The sequence below is a fragment of the Pinus tabuliformis genome, chromosome 1_2, assembly GCF_031772625.1.
Source record: "Pinus tabuliformis cultivar Carrire ecotype Pingquan chromosome 1_2, CPIR1, whole genome shotgun sequence".
Lineage (NCBI taxonomy): Eukaryota > Viridiplantae > Streptophyta > Pinopsida > Pinales > Pinaceae > Pinus > Pinus tabuliformis.
The window spans coordinates 94,157,444-94,172,799 of record NC_142298.1 but is presented as its reverse complement, the minus strand read 5'-3'; the positions used below and the strand labels follow the sequence as shown (position 1 = coordinate 94,172,799).

General features: G+C 35.1%; 1 protein-coding gene across 1 annotated transcript; it reads right to left on the bottom strand.

The window, feature by feature from the left end:
- Positions 1-773: 773 nt before the first annotated feature.
- LOC149204617 (glutathione S-transferase U15-like) lies at positions 774-1,880 on the bottom strand. The gene is made up of 2 exons (XM_089393328.1): positions 1,406-1,880; positions 774-1,305 (listed from the first exon to the last, which is right to left on the bottom strand). The coding sequence occupies exons 1-2, from the start codon at positions 1,781-1,783 to the stop codon at positions 943-945; spliced, it is 741 nt and encodes a 246-aa protein (XP_089249454.1). The 5' UTR covers positions 1,784-1,880; the 3' UTR covers positions 774-942.
- Between the last annotated feature and the right edge of the window lie 13,476 nt (positions 1,881-15,356).

Sequence of the window (15,356 nt, the reverse complement as noted above, 5' to 3'; positions counted from 1 at the left end):
TGATCGCGGCGCCGGAGTGGCGGATCTATGGGCATCATGCGGCAGCAGTGAGCTCTCCTTACTTCATGAGCTCCTAAGAACAAGGTGTTACTCCAATATCTTACTTGTTTTGGTCATCTTAAAGTTGTACTGGTTGAGTTTAGAGATTTATTCTATATTTTAGTATGAAAGAGATGTCTAAGTTTTATGGTTAGTGTTTTTTTAAAATAAAAATAAAAAATAAATTTTTATGATTAAAAATTTTAGTTAGTCTTATATATATTTTATTTAGCAATTAATAATATAATTTAAACAATAAAAAATAACATTATATTTTACACTTTAAAACATTTTAAGTTAAAAAAAATTGGATACTTAAAATAAATCTGATTAACTAAATCCTACTAGTTTTGACCAAATCTAAGTCATATTTATTAACTAATTATTGAAACATTGCATTAAATATCCTACTAGTTTCGACCCGATCTAAGTCATACTTATTCACTAATTATTGAAAAATTGCATTTCATAAAATTTAGAAAATTGTAAAGATAGTTATCATTATTATTTTAAATTATTTTATTGATATTTTTATTTACGTATTTTGCAGGATTCATACAATTTATTCACGGATATGGATATATATATCCGCTCACGGGTGGACGGATTTTTGAATTTTTTTAATTAATGTGTTTTTAAAATAATAAAATAATTCATAACCCTAAAAACTTATGAAGCTAGATAGCCCACCGATTCTTGACAAATACAAATTCACATGAAACATAACTCCAATATTCAAAGGAACAAATAACAATATTATTGCAATGACATCGCCCACCCATTTATGCACGAATACGAATTCGCCTGATACATAGATCCGACATTCTCTCTCACTAAATTGAAACACAACGATAACAGCTATTATCTAAATATTATTTTAGCCATCTGTAAGCCTCCTCCTTTCTAATTGCCAGCAGGTGGTGATGTCAATTTCGCTCTAATCTCCGACAGAAATGCAAATAACTTGGCCGGATCGGGCAAAACTTCTTTCACTCCCTCCGCTTTACAAAATTTGCGGGCCCATGTACTTAACAGGGGCATTTTTAGTGTGTCTATTAAAACACTATCGGTAACCCTCTCGATCGTTTGAATGACTACCAATAGCCCGCCCAATGCAATGTCGACCAACCCTATCTCATCTCCACCAAAATACGCTTTCCCGGACAGCGCTTCCTCCAACAGGAGGAGGCTTGCCACCGATTCCTCCACCGCTTTCTGTTGCTCCTCACCCAAGCCCTTGAAAACTCCCCAAATACTTGGAGTGAACTGCAGCCACCATTAATTAATATTAGAGGCAGAAATGCGAAAAACTAATTGCAACTCACAAAATGCCAAATAGCAGATAACGAACAAATGGATGAATTACCTTATCGTCTATGAAGGCAGCCCAGAAGCGGGCAATGGCCCGGTCATATGGATCTTTGGGCATAAAATTGGATGCCTTATTTCCCCATGCCTCCTCAATGTATTGCACAATAATCATGGATTCACAAACAGGCTTCCCGTTGTGGATGAGCACCGGAATCTTCTTGTGAACAGGGTTTGATTGCAGTAGCAGCTCGCTTTTATTTTGGATGTCCTCTTCAATGAGCTCATAATGAATCCCTTTAAGAGCGAGTGCTATGCGAACGCGCAACACGAAGGGACTGTAAGCCATACCTAAGAGCTTTACTTGCCCATCTTCTCCACAACCCTCCATTGTTATGAAATCTGTTTTTTCAAAGGTAATGCGTTTCTCTTGCATATGTGTACCTACCTCTGGTATCTCCTCTGGTATATAAGTTTCACAAAACTTGTGCCGCAAGTCACGCTTCACCTAGACTTGGGTTGTGGTCCTCCTTGCGGATTAGGTGGAACGAAGGGTCCGCAGGCCAACGTCCTTCGATCATAGAATCTTCAAGAAGGTTAGTAAGAGTCAAGTCAAAGGAGCATAACTTCAAATACTAATGATCTGCATAATCCCCTTTCTCTAATTTCTTTCTGCAATTGTTTTTTTTAATTTTGATTAAATTACTAAAAATATCTTTTTTAAGTCTATAATGCGGTGATAATTTGTATATTTTTCCATTATTATGTTTAATTTAAATAATTCTTCTAAATTTTTACATTGAAAACTCTAAAAATATAACACCAAAAGTTTGAAATCAATTTAAAGGACGCTGTATCTGTATCGTTCAGCAATTCTAAATGTTTTGATTGCTCCTTTAAATAAAGTGATTAGCTTGTGCGTCAAGCAACTCATCGTAAATATTAATTAATTTTGAAAACATTGAGTTATCATGTTTGAAAGCATTGCGTTAACACTATAGTTTTCGGTGTATAAATAAATATAATGGTGTGAAAAATTTATATTATTTTAATTATTATATACCCATTAATTTTTACTTGACACAATGGGTGATTTGGAATAAAAATCATTAACCATATCACTTCAGCACATTTTTTTACGAAAAAGTCTAAAAAAAAAATCATTTTAAACGACAGCTTATCTGTATCTTTAGACCCATCTAAATGTTTTGATAGCTCACTTAAAAAGATTCCGTCACGTCAAAACAGGTACCCTACCATATTTATTAATTAATTTAGAGAGCATTGCGTTATCATGTTTAGAAAATCGTAAGCAGTGATGTCATTATTATTTATAAATATATTCTGCATCCGCTCAGTCTGACTTCCAGACAGTGGTGGGGTACCCCTCCACGTTATTTTGGGGCCATTCTTAACTACCATGCCTTAACCCGCTAAGCCAATTATTGGTGACATTAGTGCATGGACTGATACAACGGTATGTTTTTAAACCATGAAAGTAATGGAAATGAAATTTAGGTTGCGATTTTTGTAAATTTAAGTAAAAGTTGTTAAATTTTATAATTTTTAATATTGTAGAAGTTTTTGATGATATTAAATCTATTTTTATTATTAAAAACATAATTCAAACACAATTTTTATAAAAAAAATTAAATCTTTTTACGATAAAAAACAATTCCTCTTACAATAATGACATTTCTAAAAAAATTGAAATCTTTTTACCCAATCACTTTTAGAGAACCATTCCTCGCAGGACGATAACATTTCTTAAAAAAATTTGAAATCTTTTTGCCCAACCACTTTTAAGAAACAATTCCTAATTTCCTATCAAAGCCATGGCACGAACCCCAGAGTCTGCATAAGACGCATGCTCGGAAGTACGGACACGAGGAAATAGCCAGCATCTCTCCGGAAATTCTTTCGTTTCGGGCATTCCACCGTCTACCACACGTGGCCGTGGCCGTAGAACATGTAGTGTTTACTGCCTCCCAACATCGTAGATGCCATGGGATAGGATCTAATTAGGAAGCTGTCCGTTAGAAATTTAATTTTCCATTGGTTGTCAACATTATACTTTAACAATGTGTGAGAGAACAGGGAATGAAGTGTCAAAACTATCAGATTTGAGAGATCGTCACACTTTGAAATTCAATATTAATATTAAACCCAGCGAATGTGTATTTCCCGAATGTTTATGCAGTGTATTCTTCTTCTAAATTGAATTGTACTATTTTATTAAGAGAATCATAATTATATTTAAAATGAACTTATTTTTTAGAATTTAAAATATCTTTCCAATATTTTAAAATGCATTATAGAAAAACACTGAAATTTATAATAACAATTAAAAAGAAAAGGAATAACTTTCTCAGTTTTACATTGATTAATAAAATTTAGTTATATAATGATTAATAAAATATAGTTTGTTTTAAATGAGAGAGGCTAGTTCCCTTTAAAAGCATCATAAATCTTCTTTTTCTATATATACGTGTCAGAAACTCTGACAACCATTGCATCGAAACAATAAAATTAAACCACATGAGACAGAATACCCTGCAGCATTGAACTCGGCCAGGGGCGTGCAAACCGACAGCCCTGACCGTTACATACATTATGCACTCGCCTGTGATTAATAAAATATAATTATATAATGATTGGTTAATAATCGTATGTACATCATGCACTCGCGTGTGATTAATAAAATATAATTATATAATGATTGGTTAATAATCGTATTTATAATACATAGATGGTTCTATTGTATTGTTTTAGGAATTTTTATTATGTTTAAATTGTTCATTTAATAAGTATAATTAAAAAATATAATTGGGAAATTTTCAAATAGGGATGGAATTGCACAGTGCTTGATTTATTGATTAATAAGCCAATTACATATGATAAAAAATTGTATGAGGCCGGCAATTTATCATGACGAAAACTCAAAATGGGTTATGTAGTGGTAGTCTTCTTACCTTTTAAGTTGTCTTTGCATGTGGTATTGTTATTTGCAAAAATGGTAATGTTTACGTTTTTAAGTTGTTTAAAAAATCCAGAGTTTATAATTTTGGTGTTTTTAAGTTGGTAGAATATAGATATAAAATATTAATAATAAAATAAAATTAAAAATTAATTTTTATGTTTATAATAATTTTTTTTATTTCATATTTTCATAATATTTTTTTTGTGGCCCTGACTATTTTAATTTGTTTTTGAAAAAATTCAAACAATATTTCTCAAATTACTAACAATTTCTATCCGAGATTGTGATGGTACATATTTTTGTTTTTCTTTCGAGATTGTGATGGTACATATTTTTGTTTTTCTTTCATCATTTTGTTTAAGTGGTTTGTAAAAATTCTCAGCTAATATAATTAAGTTAATTTTACAAATAAAAAATTATATAATCTAAAAAATAAAACACATTTAAAATATGATAATTAAATTATAATTGATTGTTAATAAATTGAATTATTTTTTATCTATTTGTTTTACTAATTTTTTTTTGAGTTATTGATTTCCAAAATTTGAGATTCGAGGAATGTAAGGCATTATTCAAAGTATTGCACTTTTGCAATGTCAATTCACAACTCGACTTATAATCTCTTCTTTTGTAATTAAACGTTTAGGGAGTAATTGTTTATTTGTCATGAAGACATTGCAATAATGCAAAATAACTTATGATTAGAAGTGAGGTTTCCCAATTCTACAAACAAATAGAAAGATGCATGAGCAACTTGGCTTCCCAATCTATAGGCACTAGATCACAATCTTAAGATAATAACAATAGCCTAACAAAAAAGTACTTGACTTTTGTAATTAAGCATTCAAGGAGTTCATAAATTATTTATTTGTCATAAAGACATTGCAATGATGCAAAAGAACTTATGATTAGAAGCGAGGTTTCTAAATTCTACAGACAAATAGAAAGATGCATGAGTATACTTGGCTTCCCAACCTATAGGCACTAGATCGCAATCTTAAGATAATAACAATAACCTAACAAAAAAGTACTTGACTTTATATTCTTCCGATGTTTTTTTATTGAAATTTATGCACAAGTATCATAATGTTTCTCTTTGGTAATATGTTATGAAAACAAAAGGAAACATAATGAAATGTCTACAATGAATTGTTATAAGCATAAAGAATTAAAGATGATCCTTCAAAAGTCATAGTTTGACATTGCAACATAAATTTTGCTAAGGATATTCGTCTATTTATTCAATCAAAAATAAGAAAACAAGATTGAAATAAGGCTATTATGGGAGGTCCACATTTTTAGAAAATTATGATTTTACATTCTTCATGTGCAAGAAATTGTTACAAGTTTTATGAACAAAAAATGGTCGTTATAAATGGATATCTTTTCCACTATTACCTAGTGTTTTTAGGCATTTTGATATCTATCTCTATAAAAATTAAAAAGAAATGTCAAAATCAAGGACATTAAAGGAGGGCCATCATTTTAGAAATTTTAAATAGAAGGACGTGGAGACATTGAAGCATCTAACAAGTGAAGAAACTAAATCTAGCAAGCTATCTTTAGAGTGAACAATAATGAGTGGGAAATATGCTATTCAAACTCCTTACATATATTATTTTTAGTTATATTCCCAAGACTTTTTATTTCAACTTAAGGTGGATGAGGATCTATTGACTTTTATTTTTATTTTTTTAATTGAAGGCCTAGATTGATTCTCAAGGGAATATGCTGAACATATGCTTAGTCTTAACGTTTATCAAGGGTTGTAGTGTGTTACAGAGTTTGTTAGGTTTCATTTACTTTCAATAAATTTAAAAAATTAGAATCGTGCACATGGCTCCCCCCACCAATTTCTAGGGATTTGAGATTATTTCAATTATAATAAGCTCCTCCATGATAAGTTCCTTATTATTATTTATAACATGTAGGAATTTACAGGGTAAGTTCCTCAGACAGAACACCAAAAGGACACCGCTCACAACCAGATCGCATATCAATACACCAGTATTTTGACGTGGTTAAAACCCTCAAAGAGGGAAACAGTCCACGGCCTGAGACAACGCGGCCACTTCAGGCAATTTATTAATAAAAGAATGAAAATTTACATATGTTTCTTTCATGCACGGATTACCCTACAAAGGACCCTCCATGCGCTTTAAATAGAATTCATGGACCAATCGGGTGTCAAGCCACGGATCAAGTGTCGGTAATACCGAGGAGAGAATGAACCGTCAGATCACTACATATCGTGACCGTCGGATTGTAAGTTACAAAATGTACAATGGTAAAGAAACACACTTTACCTAACTCTATACCCAACTCTACACTAGACCAAGTTGTACTTAACTATTTCCTATGTGTCGGAATATCCTAACATCCCCCCTTAAGAACAACTTGGGATAGGATTGAAGGATTTACAAATATGACACAATAGGAGAAGGAAGGAGGCACTAGAGCCTATCCCCCCTTAGTGACAACTTCCTGAACTCCAACCATAAATCGAAGTTTAGTGAACTTCGCCTCTGTGAGAGCCTTTGTGAAGATGTCTGCAACTTGATCATCTGTTGAACAATATTGCACTTCAAGAACATGGTCGTGAATGAGCTTTCTGATGAAGTGCATGTGCAGTTCAATGTGTTTGTTGCGCTGATGTTGGACTGGATCTTTGCATAGCTGAATGGCACTTTGATTATCACACCAAAGTGTAGTCGGATGCTGCTGCTGAAAGCCAAACTCTGACAGGATCTGACGAAGCCACAAGGCTTCCTTACTGGCTTCTACGGCACCACGATACTCTGCTTCTACTGATGAAAGAGAAATGGCAGCTTGTTTCTTACAAGCCCATGTAATAGGTCCTGAACCAAGAGTGAACACATAACCGGCAGTAGACTTCCGATCATCAGGGTCACCAGCCCAATCGGAATCAGTGAAACCAACCAATAGAGGAGATGCTTTGGCACTGTAATGAATCCCAAACTGAACTGTACCTCGAACATAACGAAGTATTCTTTTAGCTGCTTTCCAATGACTTTCACGGGGGTTTTGCATGAACCGAGCAACAAGGCCAACAGCAAAGGAAAGGTCAGGACGAGTATGAGTTAGATACAAGAGTTTTCCTACAAGTTGACGGTATAATGTAGCATCAACTTCAGGAGAAGTACAAGTGACTGAAAGTTTGACTCCAGATTGAAAGGGAGAAGGGGCTGGCTTACAGTCTTCCATGTGAAAATGACATAGAATATCACAAGCATACTTGGACTGGGAAAGGAAAATACCCTCCTTGGATTACAAGACTTGAAGACCGAGAAAATAGTGTGAGTGTCCTAAGTCTGTCATTTCAAATTTCCTTTTAAGGCTAGACTTCACATGGTTTATAAGGTTGGGATCACTACTAGTAAGGATAAGATCATCAACATAAAGAACAAGGATGATAAGAGAGTTGCCGACTTTCTTGGTGTAGACAGTATTGTCAGAATGACACCTAGAAAAGCCAGATTCTAAAAGAAAGCTATCCATTTTGGCATACCAAGCCCGAGGAGCTTGCTTGAGACCATAAAGGGATTTCTTAAGTCGACATACAAGGCTGGAGTCTGTTTGTATGAAGCCAATGGGTTGTTCCATATAGATTTCTTTATGCAAGTCCCCATGCAAGAAGGCAGATTTAACATCCATCTGATGGACTTCCCATTTGAAAGAGGCAGCAAGGGAAAGAACAAGGCGGATAGAGTTCATTTTGGCAACAGGGGAGAAGGTTTGGGTGTAGTCAATGCCTTCAACCTGTGAAAAACCTTTAGCAACAAGACGAGCTTTATGTTTATCAACTTTCCCATCTGGTCCATACTTGGTTCTGTAAACCCATTTGCATCTGACAAGTTTTCGTCCCTTTGGTAGAGGAACAAGATCCCATGTATCATTTGCAAATAATGAATGATATTCTTCATTCATAGCTGCTTCCCAATTTGGATGGCTTGAAGCCTCTGCAAAGGTGTCAGGATCATAATTTATTGGAGCTTGAGCCAGTAAAGAAGAGGCTCTCTCGAACTGAGAACGTGTACGTCGCTGATCTGTAGGATCACCGGCAAGATCACCTGCTGCATCTCGAGTAGCACGAACCCATTTTGGAAGCTCAGGAGCTGAAGGAGGATCCTGAGATGGTGGGGGAGGATTTTCATCCTCACTTTCATCATCTAAAGAAGAAATGTTTTCAAAAGTAGAAGAGATAGGGAGAGGTGGCACAACCGCCGGACTAGGCTCGCAGGCCGATATATTTTCATCAAATTTTACATCTCTTCTAATGATAATATTTTTGGACTTAAATGGAATAAGTCTATAGCCTTTGACATCTTCAGAATATCCAACAAAAGTACAGTTTTCACTCTTAGGTTCTAAAGATTTATGCTTTTCATCTGGAATATGGGCCCACGCTTCACTTCCAAAAACACGAAAGTGACTTACATCTGGTTTGATTGAGCTCCATGCTTCTTCTGGAGTGATATTCTTTAAAGCCTTAGTAGGAGTGCGATTTATTATGTAATTTGCACAGTTAATTGCTTCTGCCCAAAAACTAAGACCAAGTCCTTTAGATTGTAGCATACAATTAGCCATTTCCTTTAAGGTGCGATTCTTCCTTTCAGCTACACCATTTTGTTGTGGAGTATATGGAACAGTATGTTGCATTTGAATTCCATTCTTAGTGCAATAGTTGATGAATGTGTTTTTAACATATTCTCCACCATTATCAGATCTTAACTTAAGAATTTGATGTCCAGATTGTTTTTCAACAAAGGCCTTGAAGGCCAAAAAAGTGTTAAATACTTCACTCTTGAGTTTTAAGAAGTATACCCAAGTGCGTCTGGAGAAATCATCAATGAAAGTTAAGAAATACTTGCAGCCAGAGAATGACACAACTGGAAGTGGACCACATAAATCACTATGCACAAGTTGTAAAGGGGCTGAGGTGTGCCAAGAGGCATGTTTTTCAAAACTGTCCCGATGATGTTTTCCGAGTACACATCCAGAACAAACACCATCTCTGCAAGATACCATAGGAAGACCTGTCACCATATTTTCTTTACATAGATGCTGAAGGGAGCGATAGTTTAAGTGACCAAATCGCTCATGCCAAAGTTTGCTCACTTCATCGTTATGAGCAACAAATACTGAGGGAAGATTTGATGACCCAAAGTTGTGAAACTTATACAACCTTGTGGAATCATCAGCAATGCCAGTAGCCAAAATCTGTTTAGGATCTCTTAAGTCCTTGATTACAACATCATGAGGTGAAAATTCAACGAATTTACCTTCACCTGAATGAGTTATCTGATATACAGATAGAAGGTTGCAGGATAAGGTTGGAACACATAATACATCATTAAATTGACCATTGTCTAGATGAACAGTTCCAGTCCCTACAACATTAAGAGATCTATCATCACCAACATATATATTTTAGGTGTTACAATCATTTAAAGAAGAAAACATGGCTTTGTTTTTGGCCATGTGATAAGAAGCTCTAGAATCAATGAGCCATTCATGAGAATGAGAAGAAGAAGATACATTTAATGCATAGCCAGACCGAGATGCTTGACAACCACATGCAGAAAGTGCCATTCCTGAAGATGAAGTTGAAGTTGAAGATTGCCCCAAATGGATGTTATGTTTCTTCATTGCTTCTCCCAAGGCTTCCATCTTCTTAAAGAATTTTGATTCTAAGTGGCCATCTCGATTACAAAAATTGCAATGTCTATCAATCTTCTTCCCTTTGTTTTTATTTGTCTTATCATTTTGTTGAAATGATTTTTTCATTTTGGGGCTGAAATTGCTTAGGACCCTTGTTTGGTTTAGGACCATTCTTTTTAGGATATGACTTCTTAGGATTCTTTGAATTTGGTTGTTGCTAGGCGGCTAACGCTTTCTTGGAAGAGTTTCCAAGATTAAGAAGACCAAGGTGTAAGAGTTTTTTTTGCTCTCTTATTAAAGAATCACAAAAAGAGTCAAAGGAAGGGGGCTTGTAGTCTGTTCCTTGAGAAATGAAGGCTTCTCTTGTAGAATGGAAGGTGGAAACAAACACAGAGTAGGCTGGTCCCAACTTTGTAAGAATGGAATAGATAAGGTTACTATCTTCTTTCTTAACTTTAACACCTTCCAAAAGATATCTAAGGGTCTTGAACTTGGACAAGAAATCTTCAATGCAAGAAAAATTATTAGGGTCCAATGTAAGCAACTCATTTTCAAGTTGATGGGCTCTAATTTCATTTTTAATCCCAAAAACTTTATTGATTTGTTTCAATGCTTCATCAGGAGTATCAATTTCTGCAATATGGAATCTAAGATCTGGAGAAATTGACATCCCTATCAATCCACGTGCTTGATCTTGCCTATTTTCCCATTTAGCAGCCTTATCTTCATCCTTCGGTTTCTTTTCTTGGCCTGAGGCTATTCTGTAGAGACCTTTACTTCTAAGTAAATCCTCAATGTAAGCCAACCATTGGAAGTAGTTGGTGCTGTCAAGGGTAACTTGGTATTGACTTTCCATTTCAATGGAAACTGAAGCTAAAGATGCTGAAAATATGTGTTCCAATGGATAGATCTTGAAAAATTAGGCTGGTTTAAAAAAAAACGGCTCTGAAAACGGCTTCCGGATGAAGAAGTTATGGCTTTTTGAAAAAAAGTTGTTGAAGTTGCCGACGAAGTGCGGGAATGTGCGGAAATGAAAAAGTCCACCCCCACAAAATGGAGACTTGAACCCAAGACCTCTACTCTCTTAAAATAACTTTGAACCAATTGATCTATACAAAAAATTTGAGAGAGAGAGAGAGAGAGAGGGGGGGGTGCTTTGGGTTACAAGAAAGCTCTTTTTCCCTACAAAACACAAAACACAAAACCCAACACGGACATGCAAAGAAAACGAACCTTCTGGCTCGAAGTTAGCTTTAGCCGAAAACCTAAATATTTTCAAAAATGAACCTTGCGGCTCAAAGTTAGCTTTGGCCGGAAACTAAATATTTTTCTCAATGTTTCTGATTTTCCAAGATCACCCTAAGGTGCAGGAAAAAGAGCATACACATGAGAAAAATCCTTCCTTTCTGTTTCTGATTTGCCCAGATCGCACAGAGTCGCAGGGCAAAGAGCATACGCATAAATGAAAGGTATAGATCCGGTTAAAAAAAAAGCTAAATAAACCGAAACCGAAATAAGCAGAGAGAAAATAACAGCAAACTGCAAATAAACATTGTATACCTCCAGATCTTAAAAATTACGCAGCTAGGGCTACCGGAAACCTTTTCGCGTGAAACGAAAGGGGTTCCTCACTGGAACAGATGCTCCCAACACAACGGAGCAGTCCTCTCGGCCTGAAAGCAGTCAGAAACAACAGATCTAGGAAACAACAGTCGGATGCAGTTCTACCGGCTTCAAATTTGGATCACCAACGGATGCGACCCTCAAATAGCTCTGATACCATGTAGGAATTTACAGGGTAAGTTCCTCAGACAGAACACCAAAAGGACACCGCTCACAACCAGATCGCAGATCAATACACCAGTATTTTGACATGGTTAAAACCCTCAAAGAGGGAAACAGTCCACGGCCTGAGCCAACGCGGCCACTTCAGGCAATTTATTAATAAAAGAATGAAAATTTACATATGTTTCTCTCATGCATGGATTACCCTACAAATGACCCTCCATGCGCTTTAAATAGAATTCATGGACCAATCGGGTGCCAAGCCACGGATCAAGTGTTGGTAATACCGAGGAGAGAATGAACCGTCGGATCACTACATATCGTGACCGTCGGATTGTAAGTTACAAAATGTACAAGTTAAAATTGACCCATAACCTTTTTAAAATTGGTTAATTAGGTAAATCTATTACAATCATTTTTTTTTGTGATATTTATGAAGCCTTAAGCTATATTGACAACATTAATATTTGTAATGTGATTGCACTAATTTATTAATAATGATATCAACATGTTTTTAATACAATTAATGAGAAGAAAAAGTAGTGATCCACTACAGACACAAAAACAATTAACTCTCTAAACCAACTATATATATATATATATATATATATATATATATATATATATATTAATTATTCTTTGATAACAACTGTATGTAATCAATTAACAAATATTTGATTTTCTTGTTTAAAAGGTATATTTAATGTACAACTCTTACTAAGACCGTCTTAATATAATTAGTTAGAAAAAAAAAAAAAAGTAATAACATCCACTATTAACAAAAAAAAATTGACTTTCTAAAGTAATTATCTTATGCATGATTATACATTATAAGGTGATGATATATATATATATATATATAATTCCTTAATAAAAAACAAACATTTTATTTCAATATTTAAAATGAATATTTAATATATGAATGCTAATTAAAAATGAGACCATCTATGAAGGACAATATATGATCTATAAAATTTATGAAACAAATAAAATTTAGCACGAAATATCACCCACCGAGAGATGGGAAGATTGATTGGGTAAACCATGTAGTCGAGGATATGTTAAAAATGTACGTAATGAAACAACTGATTCAATGGGAAGAATACATTCACTTAGTTGAATTCACATATAACATCAACCATCATGAATCATTAAAGATGAGTCCTTTCATAGGCGTATATGGAATGAGGTGCAGAACACTAGTTAACTAGAACACCCTTGAAGATAGGTTACTATTAGGACCTCACATGCTAGCAGAAATGGAACAGACCATGAGAAAAGTTCGACAGAACTTGAGAATTCACAAAGATAGACAAAAAGCGTATGCTGATAAGAAAATGACTTATAGATAATTTCAAATAGGATACCATGTATATGTGCAACTTAAACCCAAGAAAATCACTTCACATTGGGGTGGTTATGCAAAACTAGCTACTCGATATTGTGGTCATTTCCATATCTTGGAAAGAATTGGACGTGTTACATATCATCTTGCATTACCTAGCTATATGTGATTCCATAATTTGTTTCACATGTCCTTGTTAAATAAATATGTTTATCACTCTAGACATATTATTAACTCGCAAGATATGCAAGTAAAAATCTAGTGTTAAATTCATTTTTAGATTTAATAATGCTTGTTTAAATATTGGTGTAATCTAATGGAAGTTTTATGATGTAGAACTGGTCAAAATGGACAGAGAGTTCCTGGTATAGCCTCTACGTATTCTTGATCGGAGAGAAAAAATGTTACAAAGGTGAGATATCACCCAGCTTAAAGTGCAATGCATGCACTTTAGCCCGGAAGAGGCCACCTCGAAGGATGAAATATCTATGTAGGTAGCATACCGTGAACTGTTCCAAGGGAAAGAATGAACACTGAGGATGGTGTTTCGCACAAGGGAGAAGAAATGTACACCCCATGATCGTGTAAATATTTATCATTTACTATTATGGTGCAAGGTTTGGTAAATTCTAGATTGGGTAAAATTCTAGTAAAGGAACATTGCGTATTTAAAGTGTATTGTATTTTATTTCCTTATAAAATGTTATGAAAAGTCATGGAACTATGGGAAACAATCCTAAAAGAAAATATTTAATTTCCAAGTAATTGACATAGTTACCTCCTCCTCCCTTAGTTATTAAGACATCTCAGTTGGGGAAAAGAAACTAAGAGAGGAAAGTGGTCTAGGTGGATATTTGTGGCCACCCCCTATTCCACCTAGACCTCTAGTCGGTTTCATATATTTCCTTGTTTATTTCAACATTTACTATTTCTAGCGGTTCTTCGAGTCCTGAACTTCTAGAACATTTTTGACCCCCTAAGAGACCTTTACAACAAGGTATCATATATGCAAAATGGAGATAATATGACCAAGTTATGACCACGGGAAGTTGGCTGCCAAAATAATCCTAACAGGGCCCATAAATTCTTGGCGTTACATCTCCTGGGGTTATGGTTTTGGCTGTTTAGGTTTTTCCCTTGTTGTTCAATAATAAATTGACCCTTGAGCCCCATTGTAAGACAGTTTAGAGGCATATAGCTGTCACATCTCTTCTTAGAGATAAGCTACCGTTGCCTAACCTAGTTTATTTCCATTTTGTTTGTAATCATATTTCAATATTTTGATATTAATGAAATGAAGTGTTATTTCTACCACATCTCTGTATCTATGGTTGTATCTATGATTTTTTGTGTTCCTGTTTAAGTTTGGATCAATGGTATCAGAGCGGTCTTCTCTTTCTCTGTTTTCTTTGCATGTCCCCAAAGATGTAAGGGTATAAGGAGTTAGGGCTCAAACTAGTTGAACCTTTACAAGGCGAGCCTCGCAAACACTGACGGCCTCCCACGACAGAACAAAATAAAGACATGGGGGCAGGAGATCCTTTCAAAATATTGCTCGAGGAAGCTCTCAAGCGATAAAGGAACGTGATGATGGATGAATTTTCTCAGGTCCTCCGAGGGCTACCCACAGGTGACACGTCTTCATCTAGAAACCAATTTGGAGGTGCCACCCCTTTTAAGGTATAAGTTAACTTATGATATTCCCATATTTGGGGGCTAGATAAATGCAGAGCCATAGATAAATGGTTGAATATGTTGGAAGCATATTTTTCAGTTCATGACATTTCCAATCTGGAAAATATTACTTTTGCACTTCTCAAAGCCACCACACATGTCAAGGATTGGTGGAAAAGCTATTGTGAACAAAAGGACGAGAGGGAACCCTCACTATTTTCAGCCACACCCACTTGATATTATTTCCCAAACACCATCAAGGAATAATATTGCCCTGTTAATAGCTATGAAGATAAATACATAAAGTGGACCATGCTATGGCACGGAAGGGACCAAGATGTGTCAGAGTTCACAAATGTTTTCCATACCCTCTGCACGAAGTTGCATATCAAGGATTTTAAATGGCATTTAGTACTCAAGTATTGTGATTATCTACACAAGTACATAGAGAACGAGATGGAGTTCCTAGGCATCTCCTCGCTCGGTACGCCATACCAATACACTGTCAAGATTGAGCACAAGTTCAAACAAAAGAAGCGATAC

Bases quoted from the DNA above. Each gene is read 5' to 3' on its own strand.
- LOC149204617 (XM_089393328.1), bottom strand. From the start codon at position 1,783: ATGCAAGAGAAACGCATTACCTTTGAAAAAACAGATTTCATAACAATG. The intron at 1,306-1,405 runs GTAATTCATCCA...TGGTGGCTGCAG, and splicing joins CTGCCTTCATAGACGATAAG to TTCACTCCAAGTATTTGGGG.